The sequence below is a fragment of the Oryx dammah genome, unplaced genomic scaffold, assembly GCF_014754425.2.
Source record: "Oryx dammah isolate SB20612 unplaced genomic scaffold, SCBI_Odam_1.1 HiC_scaffold_28, whole genome shotgun sequence".
NCBI lineage: Eukaryota > Metazoa > Chordata > Mammalia > Artiodactyla > Bovidae > Oryx > Oryx dammah.
Genome location: NW_024070212.1, coordinates 104726672 through 104746233, shown reverse-complemented (window position 1 = coordinate 104746233; position 19562 = coordinate 104726672). Strand labels below are relative to the sequence as shown.

The 19562-nt window shown below is 50.8% G+C and overlaps 1 protein-coding gene across 10 annotated transcripts in view; it reads left to right on the top strand.

The window, feature by feature from the left end:
* The first annotated feature begins 1828 nt into the window (after positions 1-1828).
* The window catches only part of MACF1 (microtubule actin crosslinking factor 1), a 336445-nt gene continuing 318711 nt past the window's right edge, over positions 1829-19562 (top strand). For 4 of the 10 annotated variants that reach the window (XM_040231598.1, XM_040231597.1, XM_040231595.1 and 1 more), the window contains exon 1: positions 1866-2085. In XM_040231598.1, coding sequence (XP_040087532.1) covers positions 1866-2085 — 220 coding nt within the window. Of the gene's footprint in view, positions 2086-14117; positions 16500-19562 lie in introns of those variants that run through there. The other 6 variants (XM_040231602.1, XM_040231593.1, XM_040231599.1 and 3 more) reach the window with 4 other exon arrangements.

The following is a 19562-nucleotide window of genomic DNA, read 5'->3' as shown; positions in this document are numbered from 1 at the left end:
CTCCTGCACCATTCGATGTTTCTTTTGTTATCTCTCCTCACTCTGTGCCTATGATGGGGATCTGCCAGTGACCCAGGAGGTGTTTCTGCCTCTTGCTGCCTCCAGGCTGAGATTCCCAGAATCCAGGAGGAGCTGTGCCCAGACATTTAGGCCACCTCCCTGTCTCAGCCCAGCCTTCTGTGCTGGTGCCCCCTGAGGGAAAGGCGATGATTTCCTGCCCTCCTTGGACCCTGAAGCCCCAGTGAGAGCTGTTTGCTTGGACTGGATTTGGGGTTGAAGGCATGTAGCACAGGGGCTCTGATGAGGCCCTGGGGTGGTGGGCCATGTATAGCAGATGGTTCTGGGAAGTGAACTTGACCTGGCTGAGGGAAGCCTGCCCAGTCTGGCTGGTGGAGCCCAGCTGGCCTCAGAGTGTTTGTGTTTCCACTCAGATCCCTCCTGTAGCTAAACTGACCAGAAAAATGGACTTTCTGTACCACCTCCCCCACCCCCATGTTGTGCCAGTTATTTCTACAACTCCTTGGAATAGAATAGGCAAAGGAACATTTTATCGTATGCCTTGGGTGCCATGTATGGCACCAGCCAGTTTTTTTACATTTGCTATGTTCTTAAGATAGCAACTTAGAAGCTGAAATATTACCCCCATTTTGCAGGTGGGGAAACTGAGTTTCAGATAAGTGAAATGACTTGCCTCGGATCACACCAATTTTAAGTGGCCAAACCAGAAGCTACACCTAGGTCTGTCTGTCTTCAAGTTTAGTACTTTCTAAACTTTTAAAAAATATATTTGCCAGAGGCAGTACAGGAGAAATCAAGAATTTCTGCCTTTTCTAACCCATGCTTTGTATCATGCCTAACATTGAGATCATGCTTTAGCTTTTTGAAAATACTTCCCATCTGTTGCCCCGTTTTATCTTTACAACATTCCCGGGAGGTAAGTAGAACAGGAATGTAATAACAGATGATGTTTGTGAAGTGCTTATTGGATACCGGACTCTGTTAAGCACTTTACCTGCAGGATCTCATTTAGACCATGCAAACCACCTTGTGAGGTAGTTGCTCTTACATCCCCCTTTTATAGATGAGGATTCCAAGGCTCAAAGACGTTAAGTGACTTCCCCAAGGTCAAACAGCTAGTAAATGATGTGGTAGAACTTGCTGGGAAAGATTGAAGGCTGAAGAAGAGGGCGACAGAGGATGAGATGGTTGGATGGCCTCAGTGATTCAACGGACATGAACTTGGGCAGATTCCAGGAGACAGTGGGGGACAGGGAGACCTGGCGTGTTGCAGTCCATGGGGTCACAAAGAATTAGACACGACTTAGCGACTGAACAACAACAAAGAACTTGAATCCAGATATTTCTATCCATGAAACCTGTAAGCTTAAACCTTCGCAAGTACTAAGTAACAGAAATAGAGCTTACTAGTAATAGGAGCTAACTTTTGTTTGTTTATTTGGCCACACCGTGCAGGACCTTAGTTCCCACCAGGGACTGAACCTGTGCCCCCTGCCAAGGAAGTGCAGAGTCCACCACTGGACCACTAAAGATGTCCCCAATAGGAGCTAACTTTTACACTGTTTTAATATTTATGGACACCTTCACATACATTACTTCATGTGATTTCTCCCAAGCCCCATGAATTAGTTTTGCCGTGATACTTATCCCTATTTTCCAGATAAGGAAATTGAGGTTCAGCGAGGTAAAGAGATCAAGTCAGTGGCAGAACCAGGGTTAGAACCTCTGCCTCCTGAGTCCCAGCGTTCATTTTGCAACCCCTTCGGTCTGTTCACGTGCACTCCTCTCCCCTACAGATCATATCTCCAGGGGCTGCAGGCCCTCCAGCTGCAGCCCCGGCCTGGGCCATGTCTTCTTCAGATGAAGAAACACTCAGTGAGCGGTCATGCCGGAGCGAGCGGTCATGTCGAAGTGAGCGGTCTTACAGGAGTGAGCGGTCAGGGAGCCTGTCTCCCTGTCCCCCAGGGGATACCTTACCCTGGAACCTGCCACTGCATGAGCAGAAAAAGCGGAAAAGCCAGGACTCGGTGCTGGACCCTGCGGAGCGTGCTGTGGTCAGAGTCGCCGGTAAGAGAGGCCTGGACTGAGCTGGGTGCTGTGGGTGTCCTGGCTGGGGGTGCGGTGGTGGAGGGGCCCTCCCCTGGGCTCTCCGACAAGCCAGCTGGAGTCCAGTTTGGAGTTATTACTACTGGAAAGATGATGAAAAGACATTAAAGAAAAATTTGAAAGAGGGAAGTCCGCCACTCCTAATCCCCGTGTGCGAACATGAGACCCGTTTTCCTTTTTCATCTTCTTCTCTGCCTTGGTCCCCATGCACTTGTATTTCCATGTAGTTGCTTGCCTTCATGGCTCATGCACCATTGTGAATCTGATTTTTTTCTACTCACTCCTACATCAAAAAGATTTTCCACATGACATCTCAGGCTTTATATTACCATTTTTAAAGCCTGTGTAATATTTCACGATTTTTAAAATCCTACTCATTTTTCTTTTGAGGGGGGCCACGATAGACAATGCTGCAGTGAACATCTTTGTAAATCAAAACACTTAACTTCATTGAGTTATTTCCTTGGAAAAAAGTCCTTGGAGAAGGCAGTTTCACTCACATTGCCTTCTAAATATGTGGTTCCTGTTTACCCTTTCTGCAGAGTGAAAGCTGGGGCTGCTGCCCCTTTGCTGAGCAGCAGAACTGTTGCCAGGGCAGTGGTCACCTGCCCAGATGTTGGAGTCAGAGAGGGGAGGTGCTGGACTGTGGCCCCGCCTCCAAACAGCTGTGTGATCTGGGCAAGTCTCTCACCCCTGCCAGAGCCTCACTTTTCTCCTCTTGAGGATGCTTCCTGTGCAGGGCTCTTGTGAAGATTAGAGGAGAAAATGTATATAAAGCTCTTAGCATGGTTCTTGGCTCAGTAAAGGGGAAGCGCTCTCTCTGCTGCTTCCACCAAAGGCTGGATCCGGAGCTGCCTCCGTGGGTTGTGCTCAGCCTTTCAGGAGGCGTTGGTGCCAGAGTGCAGATAGAAAGACAGACAAACTGCAGCAAATTCAGTGACATCACTCACTTTCAATCCATCACCAAGGCCTGTCCTGCTCCCTCTTTTGCGTCCCTCAAACAATGCACCCTGCCCGCCTCCACTTTATCATCTCTACCTGTACCACCAAACACCATCTGATAGTTCTCCTCCTTCCAGTCCTGCCCCACTTCCTCCACATGACTGGCAGAGTATTTTGTTCAAAAATCAAACCCGATTCTGTTCTTCAGCTGCTTACCAACCTTCTTTGGCTGTTCATCCCTGTGGGATAAAGGCTATATCAGACACCCATCAAAATTACCCCTACTCCCAGGCACCCTGCCACATGGAGCTGTTCCTTGACCCCCACATATCAGACCTCCATGCCTGAACTTTCTTCTCTGCGAGGTGGTGGAAGCCCCCCTCCTCTCGTAAGTGCTGCCTCCTCTGTCCCTGTTGCCCCAGAGGTATCCAGAGCTCCCTCCTCCGCTCTTGTATTCATGCTTTTCTCTCCTCTGTGTTCCCTGGTACAGTAGAGCAGTTATCCCATGGGGTGCCCATCACTCCCTTAGGACTGTGAACAATTCCAGACCTTGTCTCATTGATTATTATTATTTTTTTTTTTGCTGATGGTTTTACCCCCAGCTCCTTGCACAGGGCCTTGTGCATATTGGAGATCAACCAGTATTGAATGAATGAATGAAGGCAAGGAGTGTTGAGAGGATAATATGTGACAGATTGTGATCCAGGAACAGGCAGTGGGTTGTAATGGAAAGCTCGACAGGGGGAGGCTATGTGGGCTCAAGTAATCAGGAAGGGATTTGAGAGGGGTTGAGCCTCAAGGGAGGAGACCTGGAAGACAAGCTGGAGAGTTTGAACCCCTTTTGTGGGCTTCCTTTGTGGCTCAGCTGGTAAAGAATCCACCTGCAGTGCGGGAGACCTGGGTTTGATCCCTGGGTTGAGAAGATCTCCTGGAGAAGGGAAAGGCTACCCACTCCAGTATTCTGGCCTGGAGTATTCCATGGACTGTACAGTCCATGGGGTCGCAGAGTCAGACACGACCGAGTGACTTTCACTGTGGGTAGTAGGAAGCCCTTGGAGGAAGGACTCTTTGGTCCTTCTCAAGACCTCTGGGACAATGGCGTCAGTCAGTGAAGTTTCAGAGCTGTCCCTGTGATGTAGGAGGGGTTTATTTGTTTCCAGCCTTGAAGGGCCCTCATCGAGGGGCCTCTAAACAGTCAAACCCCTCATTCTTCTGAAGGCAGCAGGGCAGAGGCCTTTTTCTCCCTTCCTCACACCCTCTAGCCCCATGCTCTATCACCCATGTGCACAGATGTGGAGCCTGCGGATATGGAGGGTCAACTGTATCATATCTACTGATCTATAAGGGACTCGGGCATCTGTGGATTTTGGTACCTCCTGGGGTTCTGGAGCCAATCCCTTGCACACACTGAGGGATGACTGTACTTATAGATTCCTTTGTGATGAATTCCCGTCCCAGGCTTCTCTGAAGAGCCCCAAGGGATGATTTGCCTGCTGTTTAGCATTCCGAGTCTAGAACAGAAATGGACTCAAGGGGGCTCAATCCGTGAGGGTGCTGCTGGGTCCGCTGAACCATGGGACAGGCAGGCCCTCTGCTGTTTCGGGCACCAGGACTGATCTTCTTTACATCCTGACATTACCACGTGACTGTCTTGGGGAGGAGGCTGGGCCAGTGAGGCTGAAAACGGGGAGACTGCCATGGTTAAAAATAACTTGTGTGCTGCAGTTGGGCGTGTTTCGTTAGCAGGAGAGGGGAGAGGCAGCGGAGGAGAGGCGGGACTGCTACTTCAGGGCCCCGGCTGAAATCTTCCTGTGATTTCAGAGCATGGTGGGGGTTCTACCAGAGTAATTAAGAAGGCAGCCTTCCTTCTCCGGCAACTGCTTCCTGCGAGGGTGGGAAGGGCACGTTTGGGAGACCCTGTGTGCTCTGAAGCTCTCTGATGTTAGAACTTACATTCAGGGAGGAAATGAAGTCAGTCTTATCCTGGAAGTCAGCTGAGGCCTGTGTAATTTTCTCCTCCCTGTGGGCCTGGGTTCTGAAGTGAAGTAGGGGTGTCTGAGTCAGTCTCACCAAATACACAGACTGCCCCAGTGCCTGGCCTACTCCGTGTGCTGCATGGGTCTCAGGGCCTCCCTCACGCTGGAGAGGTGAATGGGGGACCCCTGCTGATGACACATGTCAGATGGAGAGGCATGTCGGGCTGAGAAAACTGCTGATCTCAAGTCTACAAAATCAGAACAGGTTCTAGGGGCCCCACACACGCTATAACCGATTCTCCCCATCCTCATCCTTTCCCTCCATGTTTTTTTTCTTCTCTCTTCTTTCTAGCCCTATTCTCAACTCCTTAAGCCCAGCCACACCAAAGTGGAACATTAGTCGTTAACGAGAAAACCTTGTTTCTGTTGATCATAGAGATTTCATGATAACAGCATGTTAGGCGGGACACGTATTAGAATCTGAGGTCCAGAGGATTTAAGGGACTTACTTGGAGTCACATAGGAACAGTAGACCCAGGTCTTCTAACTCCAGGTACATCGCTGTTTCCATTCCCTTAGGCAACACCTGACAGCCAGGCCAGCTGGATTTTTCTGCTGGCTACAATCTAAATAGCTGACTGGGCCTCCAGACCCACCAGAGAGTCATTCTGGTCACCTCTGGGAGAGGCTTCACAATCCTGAGCTATAGAAAAAAGCAGAGACAAAGATTTAGCGGAGTTTGCCTCTTGGGAGCCTTTAGCTCTCTGTTATTGAACAGCAATAGAAATACCCTTATTCACTGGTGAAGGGTGGGCAGGGCCACATGGAAGGGGGGATCTGGGGAGGATACTTGGTCAAGGAGCCCAACCCCACAGGCTAGAAGAGGGCAGAGGAGAGAAGGTTGTATCCCTTGGGGCTTGTGAAGCCTGGGGGAGAAAAACCAGTGCAGGACCCTAGTCACATGGCTGGACACCGCTCGACTCTAGGGGGCGCCATTCAGCTTTTGTCATTATAAATTTGTATTTTATTGTGGCAAGTTTCCTGCAGATGGCAGTAAAGTGTCTGATAGAAGGGACCCTGTTTGGGCTAGGGGCTGGGCTGGGGGCAGGAGGGATTCCTCATCTACCTACCAATCAGGAATTCAACCATGTAATGTCATATATTCAGGACTCTCCCTGTTCTCGGCATTGATACTTAAAGATGACTGAAAATGGAATCACTTCTTCATGGAACTAGTTCAGAGGCCAGAAGGGAAAAAATAATTACTTTCCTGTATGTGTTGTGAAATAGGGCTTCCTAGGTGGCACAGTGGAAGAGAATTGCCTGCCACTGTAGAAAACACAAGAGGTGGGGATTCCATCCCTGGATCGGGAAGATCCTCTGAAGTAGGAAATGGAAACCCACTCCAGTATTGTTGCCTGGGAAATTCTATGGTCAGAGGATCCTGGAGGGCTACAGTCCATGGGGTTGTGAAGAATTGGACATGAAGGAGCACCTGGGCATGCACACATGTATTGTGAAAGAGAGGAGCACAGGGACTCAGGGCTGAGGCATGGCCTCCCATGAACCAGTAGAAAGCATCTGTAGGATTTGTTCTTGGGAGCCCTTCAGCAGGTGCTCGTGAAGTCATCATCCCCAGCACTGTTCCAAGGTGGTCTCCCCCAAGAAGCCTTCCCTGATTTCTCCACCAGTCAGACAGCGATTGTGTCTCTAGCCTTGTTTCAACTGGCCTTCTGTTAAAGCTCATTGTTTCCAGGTGTGTTTCCCTCACCAGATCTAGAGCTCACTGTAGTCAGGAGGCCCATCTCACCCTTCCTGGTTTTGCCCCAAGATCTCACTCTGAGAATGTGGGCTCTGGAAGCTAACAGCTCTATGAGGGCTGTGAAGTGCAGCTTGATGCTGGGGTTTCTCCTGCTTTTGAGCCTAAGCTCCGCTACTGGAGTGATTCAAGGGCTCACCCCTGGGGAGACAGCCTTGAGAGCTGTTGCCTGGTCAGGGCAAGAAGCTTGCTTCTCTGTGCCCGTGTGCCTCTCCTCCAGGATGGAAGCTCTCAGAAGGTTCCTGTTGGCTTGGTCATTCATTCATTCGGTTAAAAAAGTGGGTTTAGCCCCAGCTGTGAGCCGGGCACTGTGGAGACAAGTGAATCTGGAGTCAGAAAACCCGAGTAAATGATTTTATTTCTTTGGGCTTCGATTTCCTTATCTGTACAAGGGAGGTGATGACATCTGATTCGAATGATCATTGGATGAGAGTAAAACATGCCAGACAAATATGGGTTAACATGTCTGATACTGCACCTGGCATGTTATTCCTTGTTTCTCCCTGGACAACTAGAGGATACATTGGGGAGGGAGTCCAGGAGGCCAGCAGGTTCCTAGGTGAGCAAGGAAGAGGCCCCAGTTCTCTTAGTCTTGTACCTTTTTTTGTTCACTCCAGGGCTTTGTCAAAGAGCAGATGGAAGTGTGTGTGCGTGTGTGTGTGTCTGTGTTTCTGGCCAAGCCATGATGCGAAGAATGGGATGCGGGGGCAGGGAGAACGGATGCCTAAAAATTCCATCGGGAATCCCTCCTCCCGAGCCCAAGGAGCCTCCTCCTCCTTTCTGGCAGTATCCGAAGAGTCCCAGGCCCTGTCCTGGAGCTCTGTTTCAGTAGCAGGAGGGATGAACAGGAGAGAGTCCCTGAAAGTGGGGCAGAATGAATTGTAGCTACACACCACCGGCTCGGCTCCAGCTCTTTGACAGTGAATCTGGGTCACATTAGCTGCAGGGATGGAAAGCGACCATGTGGGCAGAATTCTGTGGAAGCAGCAGAAAAGACAGACAAGCTGTCCTTTCTCTGAGGCTCAGGGTCCTTGTGGGACCCCCCAGCTGGTCAGGGAAGGTGGTTGTCACATTGTGAGGTGCCATCTTTATGTTGCTGAATTCCCATCATGCTTTTTGCGTGACTTCCCAGGTGACACAGAGACAGGTTTGGAGTGGCAGTCTGACTCACACCCTTTCTATTCTGGGAGCAGCCTTGAACCAAGGTTAGGAATGCGAAGGAAGGATCGGTTAACGTGGGGGGCTGTGAAAGGCTGCCATTTCTCACGCCCAGGGGTTTTGATGCCTCCAGAGGATCTGACAGTACAGCAGGGTCAGGGGCTGCACTTGTCTTTTATTCCAGTGGTCCTTCCCCGGGGGAAAGGTCTGTGAACACACCTGGGTGTGAATGTTAAGAACCCATCATCACCATCGTGCTATCTTGAGCCTGGCCAGTTGCTGTGGCTAGGACCTGCTGTGATTTGGCCCTGGGGCTGCCTGTTGCCACCTGTCAGGTAGAAGCTGGCCAGCTTCCTGGCTGTGCCTTGGCTTCCCTGCAGGAGCAGAGCCGGTACTCCTGGCTGTAATCTCCGCCCAGACTTAGGATGTTGCTGCAGAGATGGTCTGGAAGGCCCTGTAACCTGAGGAGGGATTATGGGCTGACATTTCTCTCCTCAGCTGTGTCCCACCCCTACCCCAGACGGCACCAGGCTTTTGCCTTTGGGTCAAGGGGAGGATTCCACCTGGAACCTCAGTGGGTGTATCTCTAGGCATCCTCTTCCCTTCTCATTCCTTCCTTTCCTCTTTTCCTAAATTTCCATTCATTCACTCCAGGGAACGGCTTTGGGAGTTGGCTGGCGTCCCGGGTCTGTCATTCCATCAGGTGAGTGACCCTGAGTAGTTACTAACTTCGCGGAGCCTCACTTTCTCACGGTTAGAACGCGGGCGTTCTCATTAATATCATTCATTCATGCACCTGTGCGCTAATTTATGATTTCTTGATTCATCCCTTTGCCCATTCATTGTTCATTTAACCATATTCCTAGTGCTGCTGTGTGGGCTTCCTAGGTGGTGCTCGTGGTGAAGAACCTGCCTGCCGATGCAGGAGACATAAGAGATATGGGTTCACTTCTGCAGTAGGGGAGATCCCTGGAGGAGGGCATGGCAACCCACTCCAGTATTCTTGCCTGGAGAATCCCATGGACAGAGGAGCCTGGTGGGCTACAGTCCAGTGGGTCACAAAGGGCTGGACATGTCTGAAAGCACACACCGACACCCAGGACTGCTGTGTGCTAGACTCAGAGTGGGCTTTAGAACCCAGCTCCAGCCTGTGAAGGCAGCTAGGATGCAGTGTGAACTGTGCACATTGCAAGCCCAGAATTGTGAGGATGTTCTGAGAGGGAAGGGCTTCCTTCTACTTCTGCCCTGCCTCCTAGCTTAAAGCAATGATGGCATTTGATCTGCGACTTGGAAAAGACATAGGAATTTGTCAGGACAACCTAAAGAGGGAGGGCATATCCCTGTTGCTTGTTTCTGTTCTTGCTCTCCTTTCTTTGGCCTCAGTAGAAAGGATGGAAGGGAGGTGAAGAGAGAACAGGTGATGGGAATTAGGATGAAAGAATCCAGAGGGTGGTTTGGGGAGTTGAGCTCTGGACTCAGTCCAGGAGCTCCTGAGAGCTGATGCCAGCTGGGATCCCCTAGTAAACAGTAGTTGGAAAAGCTACTGTGTTTTGAGTCCGAAATGTGTGCCAGGCATGAACATGTATTGTTTAATCCTTATGGAACCTTGGAAAGTTGTTGCTATTCTCCCTTTTTACAGAAGAGGAAAGTTGAGGAACTTGGTTGAGCTCATATAGTTGGCTGATAGTGGACCTGGGAGGCAGTACTGAGCCTGCACAGCATCCCTGAAACACAACATGGACACGTGCCCTTTGGAGATGCTCATTGCTGGCGCTCAGGTTGGCCTAACTCCAAATCCCCTGCCTTCTGCAGAACACTTCAAACATACACTATAAAGCTATGAGAATACAATAACCTCCTATCACCCAGATTCAAGAATTATCAATTCATGGCCAATCTCCGTTCATAACATTTCCCAGTTCTGCTCCCCCAGTTACATAGATGTAAATTCCAGAAATCACATACTTTCAGCTCCCACAGGTTTCCCTGATGGCTCAGTGGTAAAGACTCTGCCTGCCAATGCAGGAGCCATGGGTTTGATCCCTGGGGTGGGGAGATCCCCTGATGTAGGAAATGGCAATCCACTCCAGTATTTCTTGCCTGGGAAATCCCATGGACAGAGGAGCTGCAGTCCATGGAGTGGCAAAAGAGTTGGACACAACTTCGTGACTAGACGATAACACCTCCCACACTTCTTAACTATTCCATTGCCTTTCCCCCCATGGGAAGTATATCAGTTTATTTGCTCAGTAGTTCTGTCTGAAGTCTGGCCAAGTTCCACGGAACCATTTCACAGACGTGCGAGGTGGGATTTTTGACTCCTGGCCCAGGGGTGTGTCGATGTCGCACGTCTGATCCTCAGTTCATCCCGGCTTGAGGTTCATGCCCTGCTCCTTGGACACACAGAGCTAGGCTGGAGCGCACCTGGTTCTGTGTCTGAAATCTTGATTTCTGAGGGTGGTGTCTGTCTGATTTGCCTAAAATACTTCAAATCCGCAGACCCTGGGTTTGAATCAGCATCCGGCCAATGTACTTGAGGAAAGTACCCCCAAAATAGATTTTTGAGGGTTTGGTCTTGAGAGACTGAAGTTGAGATGCAAAAGGAGTGAAATCTTTTAAAACCACGTGCTGTCTTGTGTTCAGTCGCTTCAGTCCTGTCCGACTCTTTGCTACCTAATGGACTGTGGCCTGCCAGGCTCCTCTGTCCGTGGGATTCTCCAGGCAAGGATACTGGAGTGGGTTGCCGTGCCCTCCTCCAGGGGATCTTTCCAGCTCAGGAACTGAACCTATATCTCTGGTGTCTCCTGCATTGCAGGCAGGTTCTTTACCCACTGAGCTACTCGGGAAGCCCTAGAGGGAAGGAATTCTGTTCTTGTGCGAATATATGTAATTCAGCCCCAGGTCTATGCTGTCACTGCTGAATTGTTCCATGTGACTCTGACCTTCCGCAGGAGTAGCCACTGCTCTCTAAAGCCTGAGGTAGTATAAGCTGGGGAGATGTTTCAAGTGGAGGGGAGCTTTGTAGGTTACAAGCCACACCCCCTAATTTGGGGAGCCTCCCAATTCCCCAAGGGGTCCAGACTGCCTGTGGCCCTGTTTGGTAGGAACTTCAGAGGCCCCCCACCCCGCCGGATGAGGCCCTCCCCTGACCCAGAGCAGGAAGGGAGATTGGGTGTGGTTGAGCACACGGAGCTCATGTCAGCCTAGATTCCTTAAAAAGAGAAAATAAAACATATTCACAGAGACTAGGAGATTGGAGAGGGGCCAGTACCTTTTCCAGCTTCTACTGATATGTTTTAAGTGCTAAGCTTTGTGCTTAGGTTCTTCTATGCTTTGTTTGACCTAATCCTTGAAATAACTTGAGGAGGCAGACGTGCTGCAATTGAGGAAACAAACCCAGAGAGTTGGGTAACTTGCTCAAGGTCTCCCAGCCAGTGAGGGACCAAGCTGGGAATGGCACTAGCTCTGCCTAGGCTAACCCACTGCCTCCCCCATTACAAGGAACAGTAGTTTAATAATAGCTAACATCTGTGTGCCACTTCAAGGTTCACGGAATGTCTTAACACCCATTATCTCCAAACAGCCTCAGGAAGCCTGGGGTGGGCAAGTTATTCCACGCCCCTTTGAGACAACTGCCTATCAGGGGTCCAGCTTCTGCTCATTTCCCCCAGTAAGGATTGAAGAGTCTTTGGCATTGGTTCTGATAAGCCAGAGGAGAAGGCCCAGGGAGAGGCTGAGGTGGAGAGACTTGGCCAGTTGCTATGGTAACCCAGATGGCTGAGTAACCATTTTGAGGGTTGCTATGGTGACAGGGTGATGGGCTGCTGGGTGGCTGGGATCTTGTCTTTCTGGGTGGCTGGCACCATTCAGGCCTCATAAATTAGTGGTGTTGTACTTTCTGAAAGGAAGAGGGCAGCATGATGGTGGGCAAATTCCTACCCCAGAAGCAGATTTGGGAACTTTAGGCAAAGTTTAGCAAGGGTTTCCAGGGGCTGGGCTGAAAAGGAGCTTTGGCTGGGACTAGCTAAAGCTGATGTCTAAAAGGATGGTGGGGCTGGGCCTGGAGGTAGGTCTTCTAAGCCTAGAACTAGATTTTCTTCCAAGAGTTGGCCAATGGATAGCCTCTTTAGTGTCTGTCTGTCTGGTTGGCTGGCTCCGGCTACTGTTAGAGCACAGGAGACAGTGTACCTTTGCAAAGAGGACCAGAGAAAACACACACACACACACCCTCCCTACTAGCAAGTAATTTATTTATAAAGCAGCAGTTAACACATATAAAATAATGCAGCATGAGCCAAACTGAAGAAGTGCTAGGAGTAAGCCTTCCAAAGGCTGGAGGAGCACCAGCAGGAGAAATGATTTGCACTTCCCTATTTCCTCTCTGTGCACGACCTGCCCTCAGCTCTCGGCCACTGAGTGGACACTGAATTGGACTTCGTTGTCTTGAATCGCAGATCTAGTTCACAGCCCCACCTCTGTGTGTTTTCAGCAAGGCACCCATGCCTTCAGCAAATATTTACTGAGCACCCACTAGGTGCAAAGCGTTGTGTTCGGCCGTATGATGAAGAAAGTGAAATCAATTCTTCTGCCTCAAAGAACCTGTGAACCAGGGCGCTAGGAGGCAGTGATGTAGACAGATTGCATGCACAGTGTATGTGGTTGCCCCAGGAATGGGGAAAGAATGGGTTTGTGCTTGGGATTTTTGAGAAGAGCCTCTTCTATCTGAATTGACTAAAAAATAACCTCAGGTCGTTTTCAGGTGAGCTTTTACAAGATGTGCAGGGGATCATTAGATGGAATTGGGGATGGAGGACATTCCAGGCGAAGGTTCTGAGTTTGATTGTTAGGGATAAGGGAAATCAGACTGTAAAGGAAGGTAGATGTCAAAATATGGAGGACTTTGAATGCCGGGCAGAGATAAGGGAAGCTGTGAGAGAAGCATACTTTCTTAAATACCCTTGCCTTCTATGGAGTCAGAAGCCACAGGCAGCTGAGTATTTTAGGATCATCTGGTTCAGTCATTCATGCATTTAATCAAAAGTTAAAACAAATATTTAATCAGTACCCTCTGGGCCAGGTCATTTGCTAAATGCTAAGGACCCTGTGGTGAACAAGACACACAAACAACAGCCCTCAGGGAGCTAGTGACTTAGTAAGGAAGGAAGACACTGAACCTGTAACTTCAGTGTGATGGTTATTACCCAAAGGGAGTAGAGAGGCAGGAGGGCCTACTAATCCGAGAGATGAACGCTGGCTTCCCTGTGGGATTTTCAGCAGAGGCTTGAGCAGGAGTGAGCCAGGATAAAACGGGAGAGCAGTGGAGGGTTCTGGCCTGGGAGAAAAGCAGGTGGGGAGGCCTTGAGGAGAGAGAGCCCATAGGAGGTGGTGAAAGAAGTTGAGCCTTAGGGAGAGAGGCACCTGGTGAGGCTTTTAAGAAGAGGAGGATACTCAGAGAAAATAGGGCTTTATTTACTTGCATTACACCTTCCCACCACTAGATGCCCTTCGGAGTACACCTTGTCTCCTTCAGCTTTCCCATGGCAGCCTCTTTGGAAATGCAAGAGCAGTCTCACTATTGGAGCAAAGGAAAATCATAGACCAAAAGGAGAGAGCCTCAGAGCTGTCCCAATTGTGTGGTCTGGCTATAAATTTAGACGGTTGCTTGGAAAAAACTAAAAACTCCCCTGCCTAGGCTTCATTCTTCCCATCACTCCCCACCCCCCCAGCAGCCGCTTTGTTCCTCTATCCTTGTAAAATTTTCTCTGTATAAAACGGGAACATCAGCCAAACATGTGGACTTCCCCTTTTCCATTCATTAGAAGAATGCATTACTTCAAAATCTCTTGGGAGCATTTAAATGCAAATCGTGTCAAGAAGCCCTTCTAGCCACAACCCAAACCAGAACTTTCTTCCTTAATTACCATGCTTCTTAATGGCATCTCAACCCCTTGCCCTCTCCCTCAGATCACCCCTGAAGCCTCCAACAAAGCCTGGTTCCCAGAACAGATTCTCATTCCCTTCCTGCACTTGTCTTTCCTCACCTTTGGCAATTCTTGAGCAACCTGCTCGCTAAGTGGTGCACGTAGCAGCCCAAGGAAGGGATGGAGCAACTTTCCAATTTACTGTGCTGAAAATGAGGAGGCAGATGCTGTTTGGGGGCGAGGGAGGAGGTGTGTGTGTCTGAATGTTTGTGTCTGGGCTTTCCTAGCTCCTCTGCTATGAAATAATATAGGAAATGCAGATGACTCAGCATGAATAAAGTCAAGATCCTCAGAGTTAGCATTTCTATATTCTCCGCTGTTTACGAAAAATATGCTTATGCCATCAATCACCGACTTCTGCATCCTGCATTTTCTACTGAGAGCCTTTTATTTTAAAAAGAATAAACCTCAAGCTTCTCTTCCTTTTCTTAAACTGAGCTCATTAGCAGTTGATGCCAAACTGTGAACTAGCTTTTTCTGAGCACAGAGGACTAAACTGGAAGGAAACAAGCATTTGTCCAAGGCGCCTCCCTGTCTGTCCTCTTTCAGGCCCTTCCCTGTATGATCTCTATGCCTAGAAGTTGGGCAGGTCAGCAAAATTTGATGGAAAAAGAAGTGATTAATGACTTGCTCACACAATTTCTGATCATGGTATGATGTGGAAACCACCATCAAGCACCTATTAGTGAAAAGCATCATCTCTTCTTGTTATTAATGTGCTTCCTGAGCACTGATCAAATACTTGGCACTACTCATAGCGTACAGAGATGCAGGCCTTGCCCGGGGGTGAGAAGCTTCTCTTAAAAATCTGGAGAATGGGAACCGAAATGGAAGCCCAAGTCACAAATTTGGCAGCTTAGTGTCACATGAATTCTTTTTTGACTTGCTAGTGCGCTGTTATTATGAGATCAGTGAGCCTAATTTTTAACTTACGACCACATTTCCACCTGCTTCCCGCTGCTCTCCCCCTAAACCCCCAAAATTAACAGACTTGCGGAGGCTGGGAAGGATAATGGCTAGATAGGTGTGGATGTGGGCAAAAAAATCACCTGGATTTACCTGAGTTCCTCACTGCTCTTGCCTCAGTGCAGTCCATGAATACTGGCCTGAATGGAGGATCAGAGGATGTTGGGAATGCCCTCCTCAAAATGGTCCTCAGTATATTTCTACCCGCATTCCCCAGCACTCTTTCTTCATTCTTTCCCCTTTCCCTGATGACAGAGAGTTAGTGGCTTGCCTTTTTCTTCTGTGAGCAGTTAGGCTCCAGAATCCTTTTGTTGCATAGCAGACTTTGTTCAGCCTCAGGTTCCCACATTTCTCCCTTTTGATCTAAGCCTCTGTTCCTATGGCCGTCACAGTGTAATAATATTCCTGTTGCATCGTTTCCCTGTAGATGTGTTATCTCCCCTCTCTCCTCTTATTCACCCCGCGGTTCAGTCAGATCCTGTTTTCCTTCCCTCAGTTGTCATTTCTCAGGCTCTGGCTCCTCGTTCTTGGCCTGGTTTATTTCATGGTGCTGGGATTCAGTTTCTTCCGTTTCTGGAAAACCCTTTGTTCCTGGGATTCTTTGTGGTCTGAGTGTTCCCTTGGCCTCGCCCGGCAGCCCGTCTGGATCTTGCCCCGGCTTCCTCCTGACCGTGTCTGGCCCTGCGACCTATCTAGGTCTTTGGCTCGCTCCCTAACCTTCAGCGTCCCTGGGTCCTTCTCCAGCCGCGGCACAGGCCCAGCTCGGCTTCTCTCCAGCCAGGGGGCTCCCTCCTTTGTCCCGGCTCCGGGTGTGGGTCCGCCCCGAGTGGGGCAGCCCGCCCGCCCGCCCCGCCGAGTGGGCCCCGGGGCTCTCCCCGCCGCGGCGGCCGGCCGGGCCTTTCATCCCGACGCGCCGGGAGCCTCCCACCCGGCGGGGCTCGGGCGGAACGCCCCCGCGGGGGCCGGCCTCCCGCCCCCCCACTCCGGCCCCTCCGCGTCCCGGCCGCGCGGGGGTCCACAGACCCCGGGGGTGGGGGTGGGGGTGGGGGTGGGGGTGGAGGGGGTCGGGGGGGCCGCCGCTCGGGGCCCGAGGAGGCGGCGGGGAGAGGGGCGGGGAGCGGGCCGGGCCTGGCGCTCCTGACGGGAGGAGCCGCCGCCACCGCCGGCGGCGGGGCGGGCTGGGGGAGGAGCGGAGCCGAGGGGTGGGGAGGCGGAAACGCCAGCGGGACCGGCGGCGGAGCGCGAGCGGGCTGAGGAGCCGAGCGCGAGCGGCAGGCCGGACGAGGCGGGCGCGGAGCGGAGGACCGAGAGCCGGGGGCACCGCCACCACCGTCGCCCTCGGGCCGCACAAAGGGGTCGAGGCTGGGGCTGCCGCCTCAGCGCGCCGGCCTGGAAGCGGCGCCCGCCGGGGCCCCGGGAATAGCGCGGCGCGGGCGGCCATGGCCGGCTACGTGCCGGGTCAGCAGCCGGCCAACCGCAACCAGGAGAAGGAGTTCGTGCAGGCGTACGAGGATGTGCTGGAGCGCTACAAAGGTGCGGCGGCGGGCGGGCGGGCGAGCGGCCCGGGCCGGGGACAGGCTGGAGCCGGGGCCGGCGGCAGGTGGGGCGGCGGGCGGGGTGGCGCCCACCCGCGCTGGGGCCGGGCCGGAGCGGCCGTGGGCCGAAGCCGGCCCGTTTCTAGAGTTGAGATGAGCCTCCGAGCCCTCTCCCACCTGGGACGGCGCCTTCACAGCACTAGTTACATTATGAGCCCTGTTATCTGGCCTCCGCTAGAAGGAGGCGAGGCCAGGCGCCGCTTCGGAGACCAAACGCGGCGGGGAGTGCGGGAAGGAGGAGGAGGAGGAGCCGGGGCGGGAGAAGCCACCCGTTCCTGGAGAGGCTCGGACCTCCGCGTGCCCGCCGGGGTCCCTCGCCCCCTTTTGTCTCCTTCAGCCTCCGATCAGTCGCGTGGCAGCGGAGGTTGTGAATCACCTTGGTTCCTTGGGTGTCGGGGTGGGGGGCAGTGGGTGAGCATCGGGCGGGGTCGGTGAGCGTGCAGGTTTGGTGGCGAGGCCGCCTCCCACCCCCAGCCCCTGGGCTTCCAGCCTGATTGAGGCAGGGGTCTACTGGTCTCGGTCCTCCCCACCCCCTAAAAATTTGTCTTGGAAGCTCGGATTTCCAACCCCTGGAAGCTCTCTTGCTAAGCAGTTCTGCAAGTTAATGCCTTGTCCAAAGCCTGGGTGTCTGCAGAGAAAGTTTTGACAGGCCCGGAGGCTGGTGGACCGCGTTTGCCTAACTGCTGGAGGTGCCCTTTAAGTGGAAGCAGGGATGCGTGGCCTCGGTAGGCCCATGCTTTGATCTTTAACATCTAGTTTTGGGATTTTGCTTTGTGTGGTGGTTGTGCTTGCCACAGACATGGAGATTTCCCCAGAAACTACATAGGCAGCATTTTCTCCTGATTTATTCAGCTGGGGCCCTTGTGACTGGGCCTTTAGTTTCTTTTCATCTGAAGGAGAGGAAACTTCAGCCCTTTTGACCGAGTCCAGCATACTTGTTTATGGCAGCCACTCAGTGAAGGGAAACTAATGAAGAAGCTGTAAAACGCTCCATCCCCCCGCCGTGCCATTAGAGCTCTGCTTGGGAATGCAGCAGAGAGAGAGAGAGAGGTAAAATGCTGAAATGGACCTGCTTAGGAGTTCTACTTGTTCCCTTCTGCATCAGCTCCTGTAAGCTGTCCAGGTTTTCCTGCCTGCAGCAAGTTTTCTGTCAACCCCCTTGTGGTCTTTCTTTTAAGAAATGTGGTTCATTTCAGTGCACAAAGGGATTAGGTTGTGCTGCTGAACTTCATTAAAAAAAAAAAAAAAAAAGTGCTGCTAAGTGGATGGTTTCATTAAGTTTCTTTTGCAGGATTTTGGGCAACTCTTGTGCCCCTCTGGGCCTGTCTCTGGCTGCTGTAGCTTTAAAAACCAGCAGAATTAAAACAAAAATAGGTGAAGAAATCCCAGTATTTCAGTGGATCATCTTGCTGGTGGCCTCCAGTTGAAAGGAAGTGCGATTGCTGGCAGGTGAAACTAGGAAAGAAGGGGGAAGTAGGGCTTGTTCCAGGAGAGGCTCCTGTGTCCAGTCGTTTTAGCTGTTTCACTCAGTTTGGCCTTCCTCTGAAGGACTTTGATCAGGTGTATAGGAATTTGATCCTTCCCAGACACGGATCTCTTTTTTGAGCGGAAGAATGAGTCAAAAATGGTGGGCCAGAGTCAATTAACTTGAGCTATATGAGACTGTTGTGCAGTCTGCTTTATGCTTAAGTGCCAAAGAATTTCTCTCCCTTCTCTATACCATTCTCACTGGGAAGTCAGGGTGGATTAGCATCTGAACCTTTGTTACTTTGCTTTGTGGAATTCCTGCATTTTCAACACTTAGAAATCCCTTTATTACCTTATAGAGAACTGTTTGCCTAAGCTGGAATCAGTAGAGTGAGCAGGGGAGGTAGTTTGTGAGGTTAAAGCCAAACATTCTTTTGGAGAGAGTTGGGGAAAGAGATGTTGATGATGATGGGGATCCTAGACACTCATTGTTTGACCCTTAAATGATTTGGATCTCTCTGCTTCTATTAATTTGTAGTCACCTCACTCTACAAATGAAACAGGATTTTCGTATTCAGGAGAGCTAGCGTTTTCAATTACATACACTGTCCCAGAAGGGGCAAAGATGAGAAGGGAAGCGATGCATTTGCAGCCTGAGGGGAGTAGGGCAGTATGTGTTGCAGCTGTATTAGGGTTGGTTGTCAAGCATGATTTTTCCAGAATTGTGCCTGGCAACCATTTGCCTGTGTGTTGGTAGTGAGCATGGTTTTGGCAGGATTGGATGCAGCCTGGATACAAACACTCTCTCATTTCCTAAATATCTGAAAGGCTCTTGCAGACCTTGACTGGCCAGCAAACGGGAGGTACTAAGTTTAGTTTAGTACCTAAACTTTGGATCCTAGCATTTTACGGTGAGCAGCAACCTGACGGAATCAGGGTAGGTTCTTCATTCTTCTGGTCCTCCAACGAACAATTATTAAATATCTTTTAAAGGTAACATAGTGCTAGCCATGGAGATGCCAGAATTTTGAATGAGATCTGGCTCCTGCCCTTGGTCATTCATATCTAGCAGGGGAAACATACATGCAAGCAGATCATTTTGATCCTGTGAGCAGTGCTGGAACAGATGTGTGGGTAAAGTCCTGCAGAAGCAGAGGAGAGATGAGTGTGTCCACTTGGGGTTCTCTGGGAGTGAGCAAAGGGAGGTCTGAGAAAAGTGGTGACATTTGAGTGAGCCTTTAGGATAAATGGGGTTTAGTCTGATGGAGGAGCGTAGGTAGGGGAGAAGGCAGAGGAAATAACACGTGCAAAGGTGTGAAGGTATGAACTGAACGGAGAGGTTTGAGGAATGGGAGTAGTTGAGTGTGACTGAAGGGCTAGAGTTTTGTGGGAGCAGGTGATACTGTAAAGAACTCAGAGTCCAGCATATAAAGATTCTTTTGTGGCTTCATTCCATGGGCATTGGGGGAGTCAGTCATTGAAAGTTAAAAAAAAAAAAAAAAAGCAACCATTTGTAGGCCAATTTTATTGCTTA